The sequence below is a fragment of the Streptopelia decaocto genome, assembly GCF_964273445.1.
Source record: "Streptopelia decaocto genome assembly, chromosome: 5".
NCBI lineage: Eukaryota > Metazoa > Chordata > Aves > Columbiformes > Columbidae > Streptopelia > Streptopelia decaocto.
In genome coordinates, this window is record NC_138659.1 from 34,274,724 (window position 1) to 34,295,849 (window position 21,126).

A 21,126-nucleotide genomic window follows, 5' to 3' on the forward strand; every position below is an offset into this window, starting at 1 on the left:
AAGCGCCCGGCGGGGAGGATGGCTTTTCTGACACGCTTCCTCCTCCGCTCCCATGCCAGCTCCTGCAAGCTGGGCTCCTCCATCAAGGAGAAGGAGCCAGAAGAAGAGGAGGCACCCCTAGGTCCCCGCTTACCAAGTGGGTCCCCAGCGACGATGCTGTATTCCACTTGCCCGCTGGGTCCTGAGTCGTCGTCGTGGGCCAGGAAGGTCCAGACGCGTGGGCCGGGCTGTCCTTCCGTGACGTCAAAGGGACCCTCGTAGGGCCGAGGGAAGGTGGGACAGTTGTCATTGATGTCGTTGAGGTTCACCAGCACCTGTGGTCAGGAGGAGAGGGTGGAAGAAAGTGAGAGGAGAGGGACGGAACGGGGGGACCAGCCTGCTGGCCATGAGAAGCCATGGATGGGTGACACTGCAAAATGCTTCCCGTACTTCTGGCTTTGCTGGGATCACCAAACATCCAGCTGACAATTCAGAAATTCAAACTCAGTTATTCCTGATCCTGCCCATCCTACAGTGACACCATGAAACTCCAGCCACAAACAGGGGGGGCCCTTTTCAACCTTTGGGCCGTGCACTGTGATGGAGAAGTCAAGGCAAGAACCAAATGTTCTCCACATTCATGTCCTGAAACCCAGGTTGGATAGACAGAAACCAAGGACATGGATTTGACCATCAAAGCTATGAGTTCAAAGAGGCGTGATCTCCACAGCCAGCTGCACACTTAGTCCCCAAGGTCTTCACTCCTAATGCTGAGTAAACTGCACAAAATTTGCAGCTTGTGTCCTTATTTCAACCCAAACCAGCACCAACACTGCTGGCACATTTTCTTTCTTAACATTCCTTTGTATGACACGCTTGGCTGGCTAGAAATCAATCCTACAGATCTCCAGAGGGGAAAGCATCAACATTTTTAGGACAGAGTAGACCATGGGACCGCTAGCGAAGCTGGGGATTCAATACGCTTGCATCTTGCTTTTCAACTGAGTCATGCTACACAGAAGACATTTATATACAGGTCTATACCAAACAATATTGCAAAGAGGGTTAACCCCTTGCTAGGCTTTGGGGAACCTGCACAGTGGAAAAACCCAACCTGAGGAGGAGAGTCTCCAGTGGGTAATAAGAGGCTGAGCTTTGGTGGTACCGATGGTTATGAGAAAGATGCTGCAAATTGTTGTGACCTCTTGGGCTAAAAGACAGTAAAACCCATCAGAATGGCATTCGTTACTGGCTAAATCTAATCTTTACAGAAGAGCCTGCCTGAAAGTCTGCTCGTTTCCTAGCAGTAGAGAAAACAAACACTGGCATGCCTTATCAGGGTGATGGATTTCCCATCACTCGGGATCTTAAATAATCACTAAATCTCCTCCTAAAAGCAATGTTTTCCTACGGTGCCGGCACGAACTCCCTGGGCCATGGAGGGAGGGTGCTTCTTATCCCTTCCAGCTTCGGTGCTTGTGGCTGAAGGGCTTTCCAAGTTCATGTCTGCTTGGGCCAAGAGCAGGGAGAGCTTTGCCTTCACCAGCAGCTGCTGCCTTGCCCAGGTCTCCAGGTTTCTGTCGCTGAAGGCATCTCCAACAGTATCGGATGCACACATCTGCCCAAGCTGCCAGGCTTGCAGGGACAGATTTTACCCACAGAAATCTCTCCCCTTCAGTTTCTCTATTTTCCTTTGCATACAAGAACTTATCTCCTCTGGGGGACCAGCAAATGCTTGGCTCGATATCTGGGTGAGGTATAATGGTCTACGATAAGAAGCCAAGGCAGAATATCTAACCAATCCCTCTCACCTGCAGACCCCAACATAATTCCAGACATGGAGAATGTCTGCCATACATCCCATCAAATTTTGGTTTAGGCCACAAAAACAGTCAGTGTATTAAATTCCTGCAAAAAAAAATTGCTTTGCAGCTGCTAGTCTGCCCTCCTCACACTTTGAGCCATGCACTGATTTCGGGTCACCATGGTCCAGGAGAAATGGAAGAGCTATAGAGAGAAGCAACCAAAAAATGGCTAGGGGTTTTAAATAGCCTCCATGCAATTACTGAAAAAGGAGTTTTAAAAGGAGATAAATAATAAGAGAAGATAAAGATGAAGCAGAAATTAATGCTCTAGCAATGCTTCACTACCTACTGTCCCTTCAGGCAAGAAGAACCAAGAAGACATCTGAAGAAAACCTAGTGCTACTTAAAAGCAATTCCAGGAACTCCTTCTGTCTGTGTCTTTATGGAATCAAATAATTGGGCTAATTAACCCACGAGCATCCCTTACCCACCTCCCTGTTTTGCAACCCCCATGACAGCAACTTGACAAACTGACCACAGCTAGGAAAAGCGATTGGTGACCCCTGGGAAGGAGATGTGAAAACTGCTCACACGAGGGGGAACTTCTCGACCCCGAAGAGGCTGCAGTGTCGCAACCCCACCAGCAGCTCCCTACCGTGGCGGTCGACGTCAGCCGGCGTGACGCAATGGGGCACTGGTCGGTGGCGATGACGATCAAGGTGTAGCGCCCGTGGCTGATCTCATAGTCCAGCTCCTTCACGGTGCGGATCTGCCCCTGCAAGGCGAGGGGAGAGCAGCCAGGAGTGAGGGGAGCATGATGGGTCACGGCCGGGATTGGGCCGGCATCCTTACTGACCGTGGCACTGTCGATGTGGAAGGTACCCAAGATGTTGCCTTCAGTGATGTCGTATGCAACTGTGCCGTTGGGTCCCTCGTCCCAGTCCAGGGCCTGCACAGTGACCAAGGTGGCATTGAGCGTGGCGGGACCTTCGTCAAGGGTCACTTCATAGAGCTGCTGCTGGAAGGCGGGAGCGTTGTCGTTCTCATCCAGGATGGTGACATATACTGTGGTGGTGGCCTGTGGGACATGGGGACATTGTGTTAAGCACCATGGAAGGACTGGCTCTGCAACCTCTGGAGCTGGCTGGGGAAGGCTGGACTCGTCAAGGTCAACGATCAATGTGGGCTCAATCCTGTCAAGAGACTCAAACAGGATGCAGGGCTCAAAATGGAATGAGCCATGGCTGCAGATGCATCTCCAGGTAACAGTGCGGTACGGAGATTGAATCACACTCTTGTTCCCAAGCTAAGCATGGCTCTGGGTTGCCTTTCCTCTTCACCCATTTTTTAGCAGTGCTGATGACAACAGGCAGCAGCCCCTGGCCGAGCAAAAGCCAGAGGTTGAAGCCCATCATGCCTTGCTCACTTTGACATTGAGGACACCTTGGTTGTTCCTACCAAGGGTGGCAACGCGGTCGGATGGAAGGTACCTGGAGATGATTCTGCCATGGCTCAGGAGAAGAAGAAAAATGAGCATCTCAGACATCTGGACTCTCTACCCGCAGGTCCCATTGTCCACTTGCTAACCCCAATTTCACCATTGGTCAGGCTCAGCCTGTCCTCACCCTCTTCCAGTTGTATCTGACCCCACACAGCCACTTACTGAAGGATGTCTTCTGGTTGTGCCACCAAGGGGGCACATCTGGGGCTGGGGAGGTGACAAGAGCATGCCACCTTGCCTAAGAGCTCAGCTCAGAGGTGGGGTCTTGGGACAGATGAACCATTTCTTGGAGTCCCTGGGCTTTGTGCCTACACATTCCCCAGTGACAGATTTCCTCCTGCCAGACAAGGGTTACATTTTTTACGAGAGCATCACAGGCATGTTTGCTGTAAAAACCACAAAACCACAGGGTAATTAGCGACTTTTCTATTACGCTGCACGCTCCAAACTCAGAGCAGGTTAGCAGCAAAGTTTCCTGCGGTTTGCAAACCTCCACCTGTCTCTGGGCTCCACTTTCCAGGGAACAGACATGTGCCTGCACTGTTAGAAATGAGGTGGCCGGAGAGTTCATAGTTGTCTTTTGAATTCAAAGTGAAGCTCCAGGATTTACGTGAGCCCAGGGTGCTGCTTTGATATTTGAGGGCAAAGTAAGGGCCCCCCTGTGCAAACAGGCTGCACGAGGGGGACGATCTTCTACCCTTTTTTGGTTGGGAAGCTCTGTTCCCTTCCCTGAGCTGGCTCTGCTTTGAGTTACCCTTCCCTGTACCTGCCTCCTGTTCACCCCAGGAGGGCTTCTGCCTGTTTAATCCTCATGAACACGGGAAAAACTATAATTACAGGCAAAGTGCACAAATCAAACAAGCTGGAGATTGGCCCCAGGGGATCAGCTCCAACCAGGGAAGGGATGGGGACTGGCACCAGCATGTTCCCTAGCACAGTGAGCATCCCCTCAGCTACCCCAAACCAGCAGGCAGGGGGACCAGCTTGCTCCAAGCTACCTCCTGCGGTGCTATAAGGGAAAAAAGGGCGCAGATGCACCTGCCGCTGCCCAAAAGGGTGGGGACACACGCAGGGTGCCCATTTGGGGTGCTGCCGCTGCCCCCGGCTGCCTGCAGCTCCCTGCCCCAGCTCACCTCCTGGGGGTGCTCGCAGTTCTCTCCATTGCCGCCTGCAACATCTCAATGAAATTTCCTGTGTCTGCAAGCCCGGCTGCTGCTGCGGGGCTGCTCAGAGTGCGCGGCCGGCTCCGCAGAGGCCAGCACCCCCGTCCGCCCCAGCCACCATGGAGGTGACGTCCCCCCGGGCCAGGCTGCTGCTGGCCACGCTCTGCCTGCTCGCGTCCCACGGTAAGCTCCAGCTCGCTTTCCTCTCCTCCCGCTTGAAGAAACTCCCCTCGCTTGGGGCACCGCGTTTGCTCAGCCAGGGCTGTGCCTCAGCAGGAGGAATTTGGGTTATTTGCGGGGTTATTTACGTTCTCACCCTGTGATTTCGGAGCGGGGAGGACCAAACCAGTGTTTCACACGATGCTGGCTATGTTGAGGGACAGGGGCCACAGGGGAGCTGCTGTTTTAAAACTCTGCGTTTGGGTTTTCCTTCTTTCGCCTTCGCTTCAATCTGATGTGTGTGGAAAGCAAGCAATACTCCCTGTCACTGCCGGTCCCCTGACAGGGATCCCGAGCTGCAAAAGCCACCCTATTCCTGCATGGCACTTTGTTCTGGCACTGCAGAGGTCCCCGGCCACGCCATGGTGAAAGGAGCCTTCATCAGCCCTGAGGGAGCAGAGAGGCAGCTGGCGTGCGCAGGGCTCGGGTGCCCTCTCTGAAGATGTTCCGCTCCACCGTCATTGCTGGGATGTGCCAGGCAGCTTCTCTGAGTGGGCAGCTGGGGCAGGACCGTCGAGTTGCCTTTTCCTTCTACTTCCAGCTTCCGTGGGCTGGAAGCTTGCCGGTGGCTCCTCAGCACCGTGGGGGATGCTCTGCGGGGGTTCCCAGGGCTGGAAGCTCTCCGGTGGCTCCTCAGCACCGTGGGGGGATGCTCTGGGGGGGTTCCCAGGGCTGGAAGCTCTCCGGTGGCTCCTCAGCACCGTGGGGGATGTTCTGGGGGGGTTCCCAGGGCTGGAAGCTCTCCGGTGGCTCCTCAGCACAGCGGGGGATGCTCTGGGGGGGTTCCCAGGGCTGGAAGCTCTCCGGTGGCTCCTCAGCACAGTGGGGGATGCTCTGGGAGGGCGATGCCTCACACCTGACTCCACACCAGCCCTGGCAGGCAGTGGTTCTGTATCAGGGCTCTGGGGACAGGCAAATGGGTGGTGGCAATTAAAGCCACAGCTCATCAACAGATGAAGGGTCAGAGAACGAAGCTGGGAAGGACTGCAGTCCCTCCCCGCCCCGCACAGGTGGGGGATGAGCATCCTCTCAGGCTTGGCATCTCCTCTGTTCTGGGACGGCAAAGTGACTCCCTCCAGGGCCTCTTCTGGCACATTCCCAGGAAGAAACGATGCCCTGTTCCAATGGGATAGGGAGTCCGTTCCTCTTTCTCATCTGGGACAGCCAGGCTGGCACAGATTGAAGTGTGCTCTCCTTCTCACTCGAGCCTTTTGACAGCAGGGAGCGATTCCCAGCATCTCCATGAGGCTTTGGATTATTTCATTTATGCATCTGGGGTGCCGGGACTAAACATCAGGCCTTCCGCAACGCAACAAACTTGGATACCAATGTTCAATGTGAGCCCGGTGCCAGAGGAACTGAGCTTTGTGCCTGCTGAAACTTTCTGAACTCCCAGCTAATTTTAGCCAGGCTTGATGGAGAAGTAGAGCCCTTGGAGACAGCCAGCTCCTCTGTGGTTTGGAGATGCTGGCAGCGAGGTGGATGGGGAAGCGGCTCCTCTATACCCAAGGGACGGCAGCTGAGCTGGGCTTTCCAAAATCGCACCCCAAGTGCAAACCTGGCATTGTGAGCCTGTCCCCCAGCCAGGGCTGTGCTGGATGAGGAGCGAGGCAGGACCCTCTGGTGGATGCAGCAGCTCCAGGCCGTTGTCCCATGGCCCAGGTCACGGGTACCCAGGGAGCAGCTGAAAAGCCATTTGGCTCCTCAGAGTATGGGAGTCGAGAGCCATTAATGTGGGCGTCTGGCACCTTCAGTAAGCTTTTTTCTCCCCTTTGTGTTTCCTGCTGTAAGTATTTGTGCCAAGGTAAGGGTGTCCCCGCACATCTCACCCAGCTGATAACTCTGAAGCATAATGACAACACAGTGACGATGGGTCTTGTGGCGCTTTCATGTGAGGCTGGTCCAAAAGCTCCCAGAAGAAGGATGGAGGTTGGGTTCCTCGCTCCGGCAGCCCCTCCTCTGCAGTGGCTGAGCCGCTCCAAAGGCTGCAGCCCTCCCACCCAGGTTTCCCTGGGATGGAAAGAGGTGACATGATGTGCAAATCACAGCAGTGTAAACCAAAGAAGCCAGGAGAAGCTTTTGCTCACCAACGCAGAACTCAGCCCAAAACCCTGCTTCACTTGAGCTGTTGGTCAGCAAAGCAACACAGACTTGAGTGCGTTTTGCAGTTTGTTTTCTCTGAAAGGAGAGCTCCCCGGTTGCAAGCTTGGCAGCAGCACCAGCATCGGGGATGTACCAGGGCTGTGCCGGCTCTGCGCCGCACTGGTGCAGCACTGCGGGTCAGAGGCGACGTTACTGAGGTGCCAAAGAGCAAGAGGGATGCTTTTGGCACCTGCTTGAGACCTCCTTCACCTTTACCAGATGGTGACAAGATGACAGCTCTTGGCTTGGACCTGAATGGGTCCAGCACCGCCCCCCGGCTCTCAGCTGGAGCTGCGTGGAGCCGAGCGTCTGGCTTCATTTTGGCATTTGCCAATGGCACTGACATCAAAGGGAACGGTCTGAGCGGGATGGGATGGAGCCAAACCTGCAGTCTGGAAACCCGCAGCGCCCGGGGGAGATTAAGATCCATGAGCTTCAGTGTAAAGACACCAAAAGATGTTTCCTCCATGCACCAGCTGGCACCTAGCGCAGCTTTAAAGCTTCCTTAGCCCTTGGGGAGGCACCAACAACCTCCCTGGCGCTGCTATGGGGCACGCTGTGCCTCACCAGCTCTCCTCCCGACTGTTTGCTCCTCCACTCATGAGCTTTTGGAAGCCTTCCCCCTCTCGGGAAAAAGAAGGGAAGTTGGTAATGCCGAAGCCTTCGCACACATGGTAACCCCCCCTCCCCGCTGCCGAAAGCGTGGGCTGTGCTGACTTTCCATCCAGACGGTTCTCATCAAGCGCCGGGGGTGGAAGCTGGATGGTTTAGTAAGTCCCGGCTTTGCAAACTGCGTGAGGATGAGCGGGATGGCCCCTGTTTGAGTGATGGTGGGGGTGGAAAACAAAGACTCCTGCAGATACTTTTGCAAGGTGTTGGAAGTGTGACTTCCTCCAATAGAGCCCTGGCTTCCCTTCCCTGGGCTCCCGGGGGACCCCCCATGTGAATGGGGCACTTCCCGCTGCAGCAGGTATTGAGAAACACATCTGAGGTGCCTTTTGTGCTTGGAGAGCTGGCAAGGAGCTGGGGGACCTGCTCTGCTGCGTGCCGAAATCCAGCCCGTCGGGCTGAGCATCCCGGCCCCAGCAGCATCTGAGGATGAGGAGCAAGCGGGGCTTGAAAACAAGCCCAAAGGCGGCAGTGTGAAGCTCATATCAGGCAAACCTCTGCCCCAGAGTGATTTAAAACCCAAAAATAACCTCGAGAGGTGGAGCACACAGAGCACGTTTTTACTTTCGGTCTCTGGAGCGGAGCCGGTGCTGGGGTGGTGCCGCGGTGACCCTGCCTGCAGGAGGACGCTGCCCAGTGGTGGGGCGCCCCTCGCTCGGGTGGTGCCGCGGTGACCCTGCCCGCAGGAGGACGCTGCCCCGTGCTGGGGCACCCCTCGCTCGGCAGGATGGCTTTCGGGGAGGCACAGCACACCCTGCCGCCGATTGACACCCTCTCGATATAGCAAGTGAAAAACCTCAAAGTGAAACAGCAGTGGAGTTAATGGCACAACAGGATGTTACCAAAATACAATAACATCTTGTCCTTGTACCACCTTCTCTGTTGTAAACCAGCACTAGGTACCTCATTTGCTCAATAACTTAAAGAAAATGAACCCAGAATCTGCTTTTTCTTCAGTTTTGGAGGTGATATTTGCACTTCTGCAAACAGAATGCCCCGGTGGGGCCAGAGCACCAGACTCGCCCATATTTGCTCTTTTCTCTCCCCTCAGGCGCAGCTCCCTTTGCCCACCAGTATCCTCCGCCGGTGTGCTGGATGGGACCGGTAACGCCACCATACGCTCCTCTGCTTCCCTCCATCTCCCCCTGTGCCTCTGCCAGGCCTCCCACTACGCCTTTTGCAGCTGGCAGGGATTGCTTTCTGAAAACTGTTTTCATTTTCAAGCAGCTCCTCACACTCAGCGTTGGCCAATTCCTCCTCCTCCTCCCCCCGGGCTGAAAAACAAGCAGGGTGGGACCCGCTCTCCGCCTGATCTCAGGGGGCACAGACTCCTCCTAGATATTTGCTTCCCCCCCGCCCCGCTTTCTGTTCTTTCTGCCCGCTCAGCAGCACTCGTATTTCGCCATTTGCAAGCCATATGCAGCCTTGCAGAAGTCTGGTGTTCCACGAGCTGGGGCAGAACCCCACTCCCCCGCCCTGGCCAAACTTTGGCATCCCTGCTGCTGTTAAAAGCTGATGCTCAGCCCTATGTAAAGCATACCTCTCCTCCAGGGCTTATTTCCAGGGTGAAACTGAGCTCCCAGCCTGGCTGGGATGTTGCTGCAGATCAAGTGGAGGGCTCATACCATGCTTCCCATCCCCTCTTGGGATATGGGGAGCTCAGGGGCTTTTCTTGCCCTAAAGGCAAAGGATTTTCTCCCTCTGTTTCCCTCCGACTGCCACCCCTGAGCCACCCCTCTGCCACCATCCGTGGTGGGATTTGCAGGGCTTGTTTGGGGAGGGATCCCCATTTTGCTATGAAAAGCCTGGGGATGTAGGGTTTGACTGGGTCACCTTTTCCCGGCAGGAGGGCCAACAGCTTTCCTGATCACGACACCGTACTCACTTTGCATCTGCCCCGAGGGCCAGAACGTCACCCTGACCTGCCGCATCAGCGGCCCCCTCACCGACCGCCACAACCTGCTCTACAAATCCTGGTACTTCAGCAGCAACGGCGACCAGAGCTGCTCTGACAAGAAGCACATCCGCAACGTCACCAACAAGGAGCTGCACCATGACCTGGGCCGGCACCACGAGCCGCCGGGCAACAACACCCAAAAATCCCCCCTCGCGGGGCAAACCAGCCATCACGGAGTGGAGTTTGTCCCCGACCACCACGGCGCTTTTCACATCGTGGTGATGAACCTGACGCTGCAGGACAGCGGGAATTACTGCTGCTACGCCATTGAGGCCAGGCGGGAGCACAGCAGGATCCACACCTTGCAAGTTGTTCACGGCGTCGTGGAGCTGCAGATTCAGCAAGGTGAGGGGGAAAAGGGGAGCCCCCGCCTGTCCCCCACCCATGCTGGGGTGCACCAGGGATGCTGGGGTGCAGCTTTGGGGCTGGGGAGGCAGGGTAGGCTGATGCTGACAGCCCAAGCTGTGTTGCAAGAGTGAAAGCACAGCAGATGTTGAAGGTTTGAATTAAGGACAGAGAGCAGTGGAACATTAAAAATAACGAATCAAGAGGCTGGAATGCAATAAAGTCCGAGTTACATAGTTTCACTGATCTTCCTCAACCTTTTTCTGGAGGAGAGGAAAACAAACCTCAACATAAAAGGAGCTGTCTGGCAGGCGAGCCTCAGCGAGGGCTGGGGAAGGCGTCTCCTGCCCTTGATTTGAAGCGTTAGGACAGATGCTTTCTCTTTTAGATTGAAGAAAAGGGCCTGTGTGAGTAGGGATGGCCCCACTGCTGCGGGGGGAACGGGGCAGCACGGCAGGAATCTCAGTGTACACTTCCCAGAACTAAACTCTTGCTTTTGGGATGCTCTGGGCTGGTTTTCTCAGTGCTGGTGAGCAAAGGCAAGCGCAGCTGGCAGGTGTGGGGGCTCCGTGGTACCTCAGTGGCTCCCCTGACATCCAACATGCTTTTCTCTTCTCCACAGGCAAAGGAGGGCTTCAAAACTGCACGTTTCACACTGCCACCAGCAAAGGTAAGGGGAAAAAAGAGCTGTGTTTCCCCCTAAAACTCGATCAGGGATTGAGCAGCCACTGCCACAAGGAGATGGGAAGGGACAGAAAAGCAAAGAGTCACAGGAACCTCTTGCAACATTCTGCCACCATCCTGAGCCCATGTCACCTCGGCTACATAGGCAGATTTTGCTAAAACTGGTTTGCAACATGGTTGGGGAAACTGCACCCTCCTCCCCATGGGCAGTGCTCAAAACCTCAGGCCCAAATGCTGGACACAAAAGAAAAGGGGAAAAAATTCTGCCCCAAAACCACAGACACTGGTGCAAGAGGCTGCTCCCCCAGGGGGACGTGCTGGAGAGGAGGGCTTGAGCTGAACCTGCCCTTGATTCAGGCAGCCCTTGACCTGTCACAGGCTGTCCCACATGGACCTTGGTGGCCACAGCCATGCCCTCAGGCTGCCTGCCTTATGGGGAGCCTTTCTGCTGCCTTCAAAGGCTTTATCAGAGCCATTGCTTCTTCCCTCATGTCTAGAAGACTAAAGAAAGACCTTGAAGCATCCTCCAGCAATAAAGGACTTTGGACGAAGTCCTAAACTGATGCCTCAGAGCTTATCTCCTCAGCCAGCAATGCTAGGAAAGCCAATCCTGCTAGGAGCGGACCACCCGTGTGTGAGGGAGCCAGATTGCATCAGGCGTGGGGCAACAGTGGTGTTGCCCTACGGTTCTGCTACGGCTTGAGGAAACTGCCCTCTTCTGTTGCAGATATAACGGCTGCTGCACTGGCGACGGGCGCGTGCATTGTGGGCATCCTCTGCCTGCCCCTCATCCTGCTCCTGATTTACAAGCAGAGACAAGCCGTCAGCAGCAGGCGTACGTACTGAGCACATCTCCCGGGCTGCGTCACCATGGTGGCGTGGGCTGACATGTGTCCCACTGGGGCGAGGGCATTTGGCTGCCCTGGGTCCCATGGCCACTATGTCAGGTGGCCCAAAGGTGGGTCCCCCTCCCTGCTTTCAAACAACCGCTTTCATGCCTATGGCAATGGGACTGCAGCAAGCCACATCTCCCTCCACTGCTCCCGGCAGTGCTGAGGTGCAGGCAGCTGCCAGTTCCTGCCTGCCCTCAGCTGCCCGTGATTTCAGTAATTAAGCGGAAAGGGGCACCACCTTAACGAGCAGAGCCATTGCATCAGGCCTGGGGCAAGCCGGGGGCCCTGTGGTTTCTCTCTCTGTGTGTGGCTCTGAGCAAACCCTTTGGAGAAGTGGTTTCTGCAGCAGCCACCGGCATGATGCCAGCCACAAGAACGGGAACCGTGCTTTTGACGTTGTCCCCAGCCGAAAAGACTAGATGCCTGCCTTCATGCATCCCTTTTGCCATGGCTGGGGTGTAGCTCCCCATCCTGTGCCACAAAGCATCACCTGGATGCTATTTAACCCAAGGGGGAAGGCAAAACCCAGAAGGATTTGTTTCTGGTGTGTCTCAGACCAGTTTAGGTGCAGGTTGTTTCCACTGGGAGCTTTCCATCAGCACGATCTGGGCCAAAACTTGTGCACCTTGACTCGGGATGCTCACCCTGCAGCCATTCAACGCACCCGAGTAACATGGGCTGTGGGATCTGCCACGGCAAAGGGAAATAAATGACAGGGTGGTGCCCAAATGCAGGGGTGGGCACCCCAGATGCTGGGGTGGCATTTTGCAGAGCCCTGGGAGGGTGTCACCAGTGGGTGGTGAGCGCACCTGGGCACGAGCAGGGCCGGGCTGCAGCCCCGGTGCCACGGATGCACTTCACCTGCCCTGCGCTGGCAGAAGCGCCTGTTCATGCAGAGGAAGAGGAGGAATTGGATGTGGTTGAGACACCAGAAAACAGAGCTGGCAGCGGGTTTGGGTTTGATTCTGGTCCTCATGTGCTGTCACTCACACCAACCACTTTGTCTTTGGCAGGTGCCCATGAGCTCGTCAGGATGGAGAGGTGAGGACACCCACGTGCTTCCAGCTCCCCACAACCTCCTTGCATGCCCTCTGCCCACCTCTCTGTCCCTGCAAGGGTTCTGTCCTCTCCTCCCCTCCCTGCGGAGCCGCCATGGATGCTCAGCCCAGCAGAGCAAAGGGGATGCTGACCGCACCCCTGCCTGGGAGTCCTTTCCCTTTCCCGGCAGCCGCTGTTTCTGTTCCCTCTCTCCGAGTGGGAAGTGGCTCCTTTCTTTTTGCCCGTGCTAAAGGCACACATCTCCCCGGAGCCCCATGGTGCCTTTTGGCTATGTTTTCACCCCCATGCCAGGCTCTCCACTTGCTCTCAGCCACCACCTGAACCCCCTCCCTGCCCTGCTTGGCTCTTCCCAGCCAAAACCCTGGGGATAAAACCAGCTCCTAAAGTAAAAATCCGAACCCCCACCTCTGCGCAAGCCTCCACCCCTCACACCCTCCTCTCCTCTTCCACAGCAGCGCCCAGGGCATCGAAAACCCCGTTTTCGAGGCGGTCCCCTCAGGGAGCGCGGAGCCGCGGCCCCGGCCCCAGCTATCCTACATGGCCAGCCGGCAGCCCTCCGAGTCTGGCCGGCACCTCCTCTCCGAGCCTGGCACCCCCCTGTCCCCCCCCGGCCCTGGGGACTGCTTCTTCCCAACGCTGGGTGAGTGACGGGACATGCCGAGACCCCCTGGGTACCACGGTGGGAGGGGTGGGAAGGAATGGGGCAGCTGGGGGGGTGACCAGGAAAATAGGAGTTAAATATCAGCTGCAAACTTTGAGTTATGTGAGACATTGAGTCCTAAGGCCTTGGAGATGGGAAAGACCTGAAGCGTCTGTTTTCTGTGCAAAAGCTGCTTCCTGAAGGACATCCCCAGGCTGCAGGCTGGACTAACACCTCTGCTCTGCCCTCTTCCAGATCCTGTTCCCGACTCGCCAAATTCCTTGAAAGACTAAAGACGTTGGAGGAAATTGCATCCCCCAGGCGCAGCCAGGAGAGGCCACGCTCACCTGGGACCCCCGGGAAGGGCAGCAAAACCTCACAAAACAACACTGAACACAGAGTCCTGCCCTCACCTCCTGCCCTGGAGCTGCACAGGAACCTCTCTTGTCCGGATTTTGGTTTTACTACCTGTTTCTATGGAGAAGAGCATGGCTTTGTCCTGCTTGCGTTTTACAGACTAGCTGAAAACTGGAGACGCAGGGGAGGAAAGACGACCTGCACCTGCGAATCTCCCCCAGGATTTAACTTATTGCCAGGGGTTTAAGCTCTGCAATGCCAACCTGCTTCTGCATCTTTGACGGAACATCCTCTCTGGGAGCGGATGGAAAAGTACTTTATATCCACTGCGAGACAAAACAGGGTCACTGGCCAACCTTGTACTACCTTTTTCTTTGCAAAACAGGAAGGGGAGAGGCTCCCTGGCGCTGCCGGAGCCCTCCTTCCCCACCAGCCTTTTCAGATGGCCACGGACTTGAGAGGCTGCCACATTTTCAGCTGGATACACATTGGGGCGAGCCTTATTTCTGCTCTAATTTTGTCCTTGGCTTGGGATCAGGGGAATTTATCTTTCTGTTCGTTTCATTATCAGTGCTGATTAAAAGAAAAAAAGGATGTTTATGGGTTTTGTTTGGTTTTGCTTGTGGGTTTTTTTTGTAATGCTGTAAGTTAGGAAGTTCATCTGGAGCGTGTTGGAGGATGTTCCCGTGATGTGGCCGAGAGCCCCCGTGGAGGCGCGGGAGCAGCAGGCGCTGGGAAACGCGCCAGCTGGCTTCCCCCAATCCTCCTGGGCCGGCACAGCCAGAGCGGCTGTCCCCAGGGTCATCGCCTTCAGCCACGCCAGGGGACCCTATGGACACAGGTGCCCTCAGAGCATCCTCTGTCCGAATGCAGCATCTGGCATCGCTCATCCGAAAGAGGCCGTGGGTCAGGTTCCAGCGTGACTCAGCCTGCAGCAAGGAGATAAAGCCTTGTGGTAGATGCTGTTACTCAAAGGGTGTGTTTTGATTTTGTCTCTTCTGCTTTTGTTGTAAAACACGGGGAAACAACTTTGCCACCAGACAAACATAAACATTACTCATACCAAAACAACGTTGCACCTGAGCAACAGCCGTCCCAGGCGCTGTGCCCGGGCAGAGCATCCCCGGCTGCACGACGCGTTTTCATGCTACGTGGCTTGAGGAAACAGCGTTTGCCTCTGCAATGGGCTGGCCCCACGGCAGAGGTTGATTCATGTGGTGTTGGCTTCAGCAAGAGCAACTTCAAGACAGTCCAACCGCAGGCAGAGGGATAAAAGAGAAGCCAGCACTGATGTTCCCACCACAGACGTAACTTCCTGAGTACGGGACTTGTGCTTTACAGCCGCCCACGGCTCGGCCCTTTCCCATCGCCCAGAACCTCCTGCGCTTCCCTCCCCCTGTCCCAGCAGCTGCGGCCGGAAAGGCACATGTGGGATTTGCCCGTGCTCCTAACCGCTTGAAACCCTCTCTGAGTCCCTCTGCGTTTCTCTTCTGACAACACACAAAAGCATTGCTGGAAACAGGTTTCTCTGCGTGCTGCAGGAATCTCGTTTCTTTTGGGATACCCTGTGCCATAGGCTGTGGGGCTCCTCGTGCCAGTGGAGTGGACTGGACGGTGCTGCACCTTCGGACAGGATGCTCATGGTGAAGTTGACCCAGTGAGATGCTCATACTCGCACGGACCTTGCCAGGTCCTATCAGCTCTACAAACACCTGACTTGGGAATGCAGGTCAAGCTGGCGCCCCGCTGCCAATTATTTTCCGCTGCATCAGCACTCGGGGCTTCGCTCCCGGGGAGAGCACGGAGCCGCTTTACCTGAACTCTTGTTTCCGAGCGGGCGGATGGGAACAGAAACTACTGAGGCTGCAGCAACTCCATCCGGGGGCGGCTGTGAGATTGATATCGGGGTGGTGAGGAGCGGTTTTGACCACTGGTGCTCAGGGCTGTGGGTGCCAGGAGGAGCCTTGCTCCGGTGCATGGGGGTCCCTTGGGCAGGCATCCTTCCTTCTGTTGTGGGAAGCATCCCAAATGCTCCAGAGCAGGGTCAGCCCTCAGGGCTTGCACCAGGGCCAGACAGAGCCCTGGTGACTCCTGCAGTTCCCATGTAAGAAGAGGAAGAGTCTCCATTTGCAGCTCACCAGCTTGTGAAGGTTTTCTTTCCTGAAAAGAAGGTTTTCTTTCCTTTTATCATCAGCATTTCACCCTTTTGCCCTTGTGTTTCCAGGTCCCCAGGGGACAACCAGTCACTTGTTGTGTCACACATCACCAATGGGACTCCCAAGTCCTCTCCCACATCTGTCTCCTCTGCCTCCCCCATACCCAGGAGGCCAAATCTCAAAGCACACGGAGGGATGCACTAATGACAGACAATAAATCCCTGTTTGTGCATCATTGCATCAGCCTAGATTTGCTTGTGAAACCCAAGTTTCTAGTAGGTGACAAACTCCTGACAGACATCATTTCATCACCCAGGCACGATGCCAGCAGCCACTGAGTGACACGTGGGACAGCCTTTCACAAGACCTAAGTGTCCTCAAGCTCCGAAAAGGGCTGAAACTCTCCTCTCCGCTCAGGAATTGGGTCACTGGATGCTTTGTTTTGCTTCGGCACGGCGGGATCTTGGTCATCACTGCTGGCATAACTCACACCAGTGACATGGCACAGAAACCCCAGGGACAAGCGAGGCTGCTGGGACGCTGCTCTGGCAGCGTGAAGCGATCAGCTGTGTCACTTGTCCTCTCCAGCAATGGGAAGGAAGAGGGTATTGCCATGGAAATAGGATTTACCAGCTGGGCACATGGCATTCCTTACCAGTACCTCATCAGTGATGCTCCCAGGGTGCTGGGGCGATAGGGATGGGGTGCCTTCTCTCATTTTGGGGGAAGATCCTCACCTAAATTTAAGCCGCAGTGGCAGAATCACTTAAGAAAAGGATGATGATGCACAAGCAAGGGTGTGAACCACGCCAGGAAGGAGGAGCTGAGAGTGCAAAGCCTGAAGTGAGGGTTGCAACCCACACTTTGCACTGCTGGTTGCAACCTGTTTCCTTAAAATGTAGAGCAAGGCTTTGCAGCGAGAGCTGTGCTGGGAGATCAGAGAGATGGTAAGAGATAGCAGGGTGAGGTGGGGGAGAGGAAGGATGGCAGGGTGTCGCGCAGGGTGTCACATCTCCCCAGCTCACGGTTTGGGCTCTTTGTGCACGCAGGTGCTCGCTCGCTCCCCCGCAGAGCCGCGGCGTTAGGACAGACTCGGCTGGGAGCTCCAAAGCAAGGCGGCCACCTCCCCAGACCAAAGGCTGATGGATGGGATCTCCTATCAGCCCTCCAACACAAGCTCAGACCCTGCTCATTGTGGACAGGGTATTCTGGACGGCAGCAGTGCGACCAACGAGCCACCCGAACCTCACACAGCGGGGACTGTGATGGCTGTAGCAGTAATTAGCGGAGCTCATTGCATGTGCATGCACCAGAGCAGACACACGGGTCCACAGTGAGCTGAACAGCGGTTCAGCTGCTGCTCCAGCCACCCCCTGCCCTGCGATGGGTCAGAGCAACATCTCAGGATCTTTCAGACTCGGAGTGCAAGGGCAGGACGGCTCCTGCAGCCTGTTGGGATGCTCTTGATATTTTTGGCATTTACAGATGCAAGAGAAACAGTTCAATGCTTCTGCTAAAACCCCTTCAGAGCAGAGGCAGTGAGATGGAGAGCATCGTGCATGAACAACTAGAAGAGGGCATCCCACAGGAGCAGGCACTGGGGAAGGTTCTCATTCAGACCAGCAAATCTGGACCCAGAGACATCACCCAAATGGCTGGGCCACCAAAACATGGCTTCCCAGGCCTGTTGCCCCCTTTCCCACTTGACACGTCCATGCTAAGCTTACTCCTGCAGCTCTACCCAGCCCCATCCTTCCCATGAAAAGCACACTTCTGTGGCTCACCGACAAGGAGGGGTTGCCCTCGTCCTCGACAGTGACCACCAGGCTGTAGAAGCTCTGCCGCTCGCGGTCGGGCGGGGAGGGCCGGGTTGCGATCTCGCCGGTGACGCGGTCCATGCGGAAGGTCAGGTCCTCGTTCCCGTGGGTGATGTAATAGGAGAGGACGCTGTTGAGGCCGACGTCCCGGTCGGTGGCACGTACCTGGGCCACCGCCGTGCCGCCACCGACGTTCTGCAGGGTGAGACAGCGGGGTGAGCGGCAGATACACACAACGTGGAACACCGGCACCTCACAACATAGAAACTACATAATAAATAACATTAATAATGTCATTCTAATATAGAGTTGTGTTTTTTTGTTGGTTTGTTTTGTTTTTCCAGGATGTCCCTCAGCAGCCCCTGAATGCCATTTTGCCATGCTTATTGCAAACCGTGTTTCATCAATAGATGCATCTTTGTACAAAAAGCAACTCGAGGCTACTTGCCCTGACGCTGGTAGCTCAGAACCAGACGCAGGTTTAGCAACGAAAGGCTCTGCCCTTTGTTCAAGTGCTCCCATCTTTGTTTTTGTTTGAAACTCCGAAATTAAATGTGTTTTCTCCATTAGCTCTTTGAAGGAAATGGAATAAAGCTAACAGGTGACATTTGCTGTTAGGTTGCCAAAGCCAGCTGCCACTGCACACCAAAATTGCACCGCTTTTCCTTATGTTAAAGCATCTCCCATTTGTTGCAATGGACCAGTTTGATTCCCTGCCACAGAAATCTGTGCATTAGGTCCTTTCTAGGCTGCACAGCCTGAAAGAGCGTGTAAACCAGTGTGTGCGCAAAGGTGAACGCTGTGTAATGGCCTTAGAGCGCGGCTAATTATTTTTGGATAGTCCCATTACAGGGGAAATGAAAACAGAAATTCTGTTCTTCAACCAGCTCTGAACATGTATTAAATAGATAAGAAAATCCTAACAGGGCAATAACTTTAATGCAAAGCCATTAATCACGAGCAGCACTTCCTCGCAGCTAAGTGTCACCGGCTATTACTCATATTTCATTTTTCATCGTCAAATTGAGAACCCCCTGGTCCAGGAATTAAACCGTCAGGAAATAAGTTGTCTTTCCTCATGCTTGATTGTATTTTATTGCTTAATTATCCAGCTCTTGCCGAGCTGCTTCCTGAAAGCAATTCCTATTCTGCCTCGCGCCGCCTCTTGTGTCACTTTGGTGGCATTTCCACGGGTGTGTAGCCACTTCTCCTTCCTGCTGCTCCCTGCAGCCTCATGGGCTTAAGTTGCCTGCAGAGCTCTCTCCTAGCTCCAAAATAGGAGGCCATCACAGATGAGGGCTTGCAAGGGGCCACCAACCCTTAAATGACCCAATGTGAGGTTTGCAAGGGGCCACCAACCCTTAAATGACCCAATATGAGGTTTGCAAGGGGCCACCAACCCTTAAATGACCCAATGTGAGGTTTGCAAGGGGCCACCAACCCTTAAATGACCCAATATGAGGTTTGCAAGGGGCCACCAACCCTTAAATGACCCAATGTGAGGTTTGCAAGGGGCCACCAACCCTTAAATGACCCAATACGAGGTTTGCAAGGTGTCACTGACCCTTAAATGACCCAATGTGGGGTTTGCAAGGTGTCACCTATCCTTAAATGACCCAATGTGAGGTTTGCAAGGTGTCACCAACCCTTAAATGACCCAAGATGAGGTCTGCAAGGGCCTACTAACCTTTAAATGACCCAAGATGAGGTTTGCGAGGGGCTATCAACCCTTAAACCATCCAAGGTGGATTGTCCTCACCCCCCTTGTGCTCAGACCTCACCTTGGGTGGAGGAAAGGACAGGAGCAGTGCTGGGTGCTCACCTCACTCACGCTCACGTTGTAGCCGAAGGGGCTGTCGATGACGGGGGGGTTGTCGTTGACATCAAGGACGTTCACCCGCAGGATGTGCTCCTTCCTCCGGGGAGGTATGCCGCCATCCGCGGCTTGGATCTGTGCGTTGGGGCATGGATTTGTCAAAAAATGCTATTTTTAAGCTCACAGTACCAGAAGAACATCCTTGATGCTCAAACTAGAAGCCGCCCAAGGAGGTAAGAGGGGTGGTTTGGTGCTTACCCATAAGGTATAGTGATCCAGTCGCTCCCGGTCCAGCGGCCGTGCCACAAACACCTCTCCGTAGGTGTTGTTGGTGGTACGGATCTCAAAAACCCGGCCAATGTTCCCTGACGTCAGTGAGAAAGTCACCTGGAAACAGAAAAGGGCAGGCAAGGGGATACTGTGAGGAGAAAGGAGAGAAAGGAGATCCCACAGTAACAAACCCAACATCGCCTTGGGCAGTCTCTGAGCATTTTAAGATGTCCAATGTGTTGAGGTCCAGGGGTGTGCTGGCTCATTGCAGTTGCCCCAAGGCAAACGCCCACAGGGCAATCCTGCTATCACCCACAGCTTTCCTATGGTGCTAGCAATGGCTGGCATCGCACACACAACCACACCACCACACTAACACCCCCGAAACTGCCGCCATCAACAACCACCGTTTGCTCCTGTAGGGGTGCAGGGGAGGGGAAGGGGCTGAGAAGATGCACTTCTGTCTTTGTGCACCACCACCACAGCCCGGCAGGCAGCTGCTGCCCCCACCTCCCTACCTGCCCGTTGCTGCCCGCGTCCGGGTCGCGGGCCAGGACCAGGGCCACCCGCTTGCCGACCGCGCTGTCCTCCGCCACGCTGACCGAGGAGTCGGAGGTGATGTCGAACTGGGGGCTGTTGTCGTTCTCGTCCAGGACCGTGATGGTGACCTGCAGGCATGGCATGGGGCTCAGGCAGGAGCCGTCCCCCTGCCTGGCATCAACAGCCATGCTGTCAGCTCTACTAAACTCTCAACCCTTTGCACCCCATTGAGGTGTCAACAGCCGGAGTGTCATCCAGTCCATGTGGGAATGGGTGTAGGTGTGTGAGCCCGGGAGCTGAAGCTCCAACCCTGTTTGCAGAGGAGGAGGATGGATGCTGAGAGGCTGGAGAAAGAATAGAACCAGTGATTTCACCCATGCCCACCACACCAGAGGTTGGGCAGGCTTTGCTTTAAAGCTAAATGGACACAAAGAAGTTGGAGCTGCCTGTATTTAACTAAACGAGGGCAAACTGGGTATATAGAAGCCCTGAGCTCCCTCTTGGGAAAAGGCCCATGGGCAGGTGAGAGACCAGGCAGAAGATGCTCTGAGAAGCTTCCCGCCACAGCGTGGGGGTGACCGGGGACCGGGCTACCTCGGCCACAATTAGCCAGAGGAAATGCTCTCATCACGTTTGTAATCAAAGAGCTGCAACGCTCCACAGAAGCGAGAGAGGAAGAGCCTTTCTGCTCCCGGGGCTCTATTTATGGGTGTCCCCATCCCCAGGTGCGGCCGGGCTGAACGTGAAAACATCCCAGAGGAAGCCAGGGAGCAAGTTGGTGATTCGGTTATTGTTGCTGCTGAATTAAAAACAGAACGGGAGGAGCGGGGAGAGCCCATTCAGCTGCTGGGCTGGATCCGGCAGCTGCTATCCCAAGTGCCAGAGTAGGGCGTTGGGATTTCTGCTGGCTGGCAACACATCCCGGAACGTGTCGCAGATGGAGTTGGACACCTCTGTCCCGGTCCTTCCTGGCAGCTCGGTGCAGAATTCAGGCCAGCTGCTGGCCCCGAGGTGATGCCAGCGTGGCACACAACGCTTACCTTCTGTTGGAGGAAAGCAGAGGGAGGGAAACAGAGAAAACAAGGAACCAAGAATTAGTGGGGCATGAGGAAGT

General features: G+C 55.1%; 2 protein-coding genes across 3 annotated transcripts in view; one reads left to right on the top strand and one right to left on the bottom strand.

Annotated features, from left to right (window-relative positions):
• Window positions 1-21,126, bottom strand: part of CDH23 (cadherin related 23) — a gene marked incomplete at its 5' end in the record, with an annotated part of 191,770 nt that overhangs the window by 16,302 nt on the left and 154,342 nt on the right. For both annotated transcript variants that reach the window (XM_082054336.1, XM_082054337.1), the window contains 7 exons: window positions 134-314; window positions 2,440-2,559; window positions 2,641-2,862; window positions 17,354-17,581; window positions 19,209-19,337; window positions 19,461-19,589; window positions 19,991-20,140. In XM_082054336.1, coding sequence (XP_081910462.1) covers window positions 134-314; window positions 2,440-2,559; window positions 2,641-2,862; window positions 17,354-17,581; window positions 19,209-19,337; window positions 19,461-19,589; window positions 19,991-20,140 — 1,159 coding nt within the window. The remainder of the gene's footprint in view (window positions 1-133; window positions 315-2,439; window positions 2,560-2,640; window positions 2,863-17,353; window positions 17,582-19,208; window positions 19,338-19,460; window positions 19,590-19,990; window positions 20,141-21,126) is intronic.
• Window positions 4,471-14,007, top strand: VSIR (V-set immunoregulatory receptor). The gene is made up of 7 exons (XM_082053856.1): window positions 4,471-4,631; window positions 9,325-9,780; window positions 10,403-10,450; window positions 11,192-11,299; window positions 12,371-12,398; window positions 12,869-13,056; window positions 13,312-14,007. Exons 1-7 carry the CDS (start codon window positions 4,568-4,570, stop codon window positions 13,347-13,349), a joined length of 930 nt encoding a protein of 309 aa, XP_081909982.1. The 5' UTR covers window positions 4,471-4,567; the 3' UTR covers window positions 13,350-14,007.

Coding starts and splice junctions, on each gene's coding strand:
- VSIR (XM_082053856.1), top strand. CDS start 4,568: ATGGAGGTGACGTCCCCCCGGGCCAGGCTGCTGCTGGCCACGCTCTGC. Junction 9,781..10,402: donor GGAGCTGCAGATTCAGCAAG/GTGAGGGGGAAA, acceptor TCTTCTCCACAG/GCAAAGGAGGGCTTCAAAAC. Junction 13,057..13,311: donor CTGCTTCTTCCCAACGCTGG/GTGAGTGACGGG, acceptor GCCCTCTTCCAG/ATCCTGTTCCCGACTCGCCA.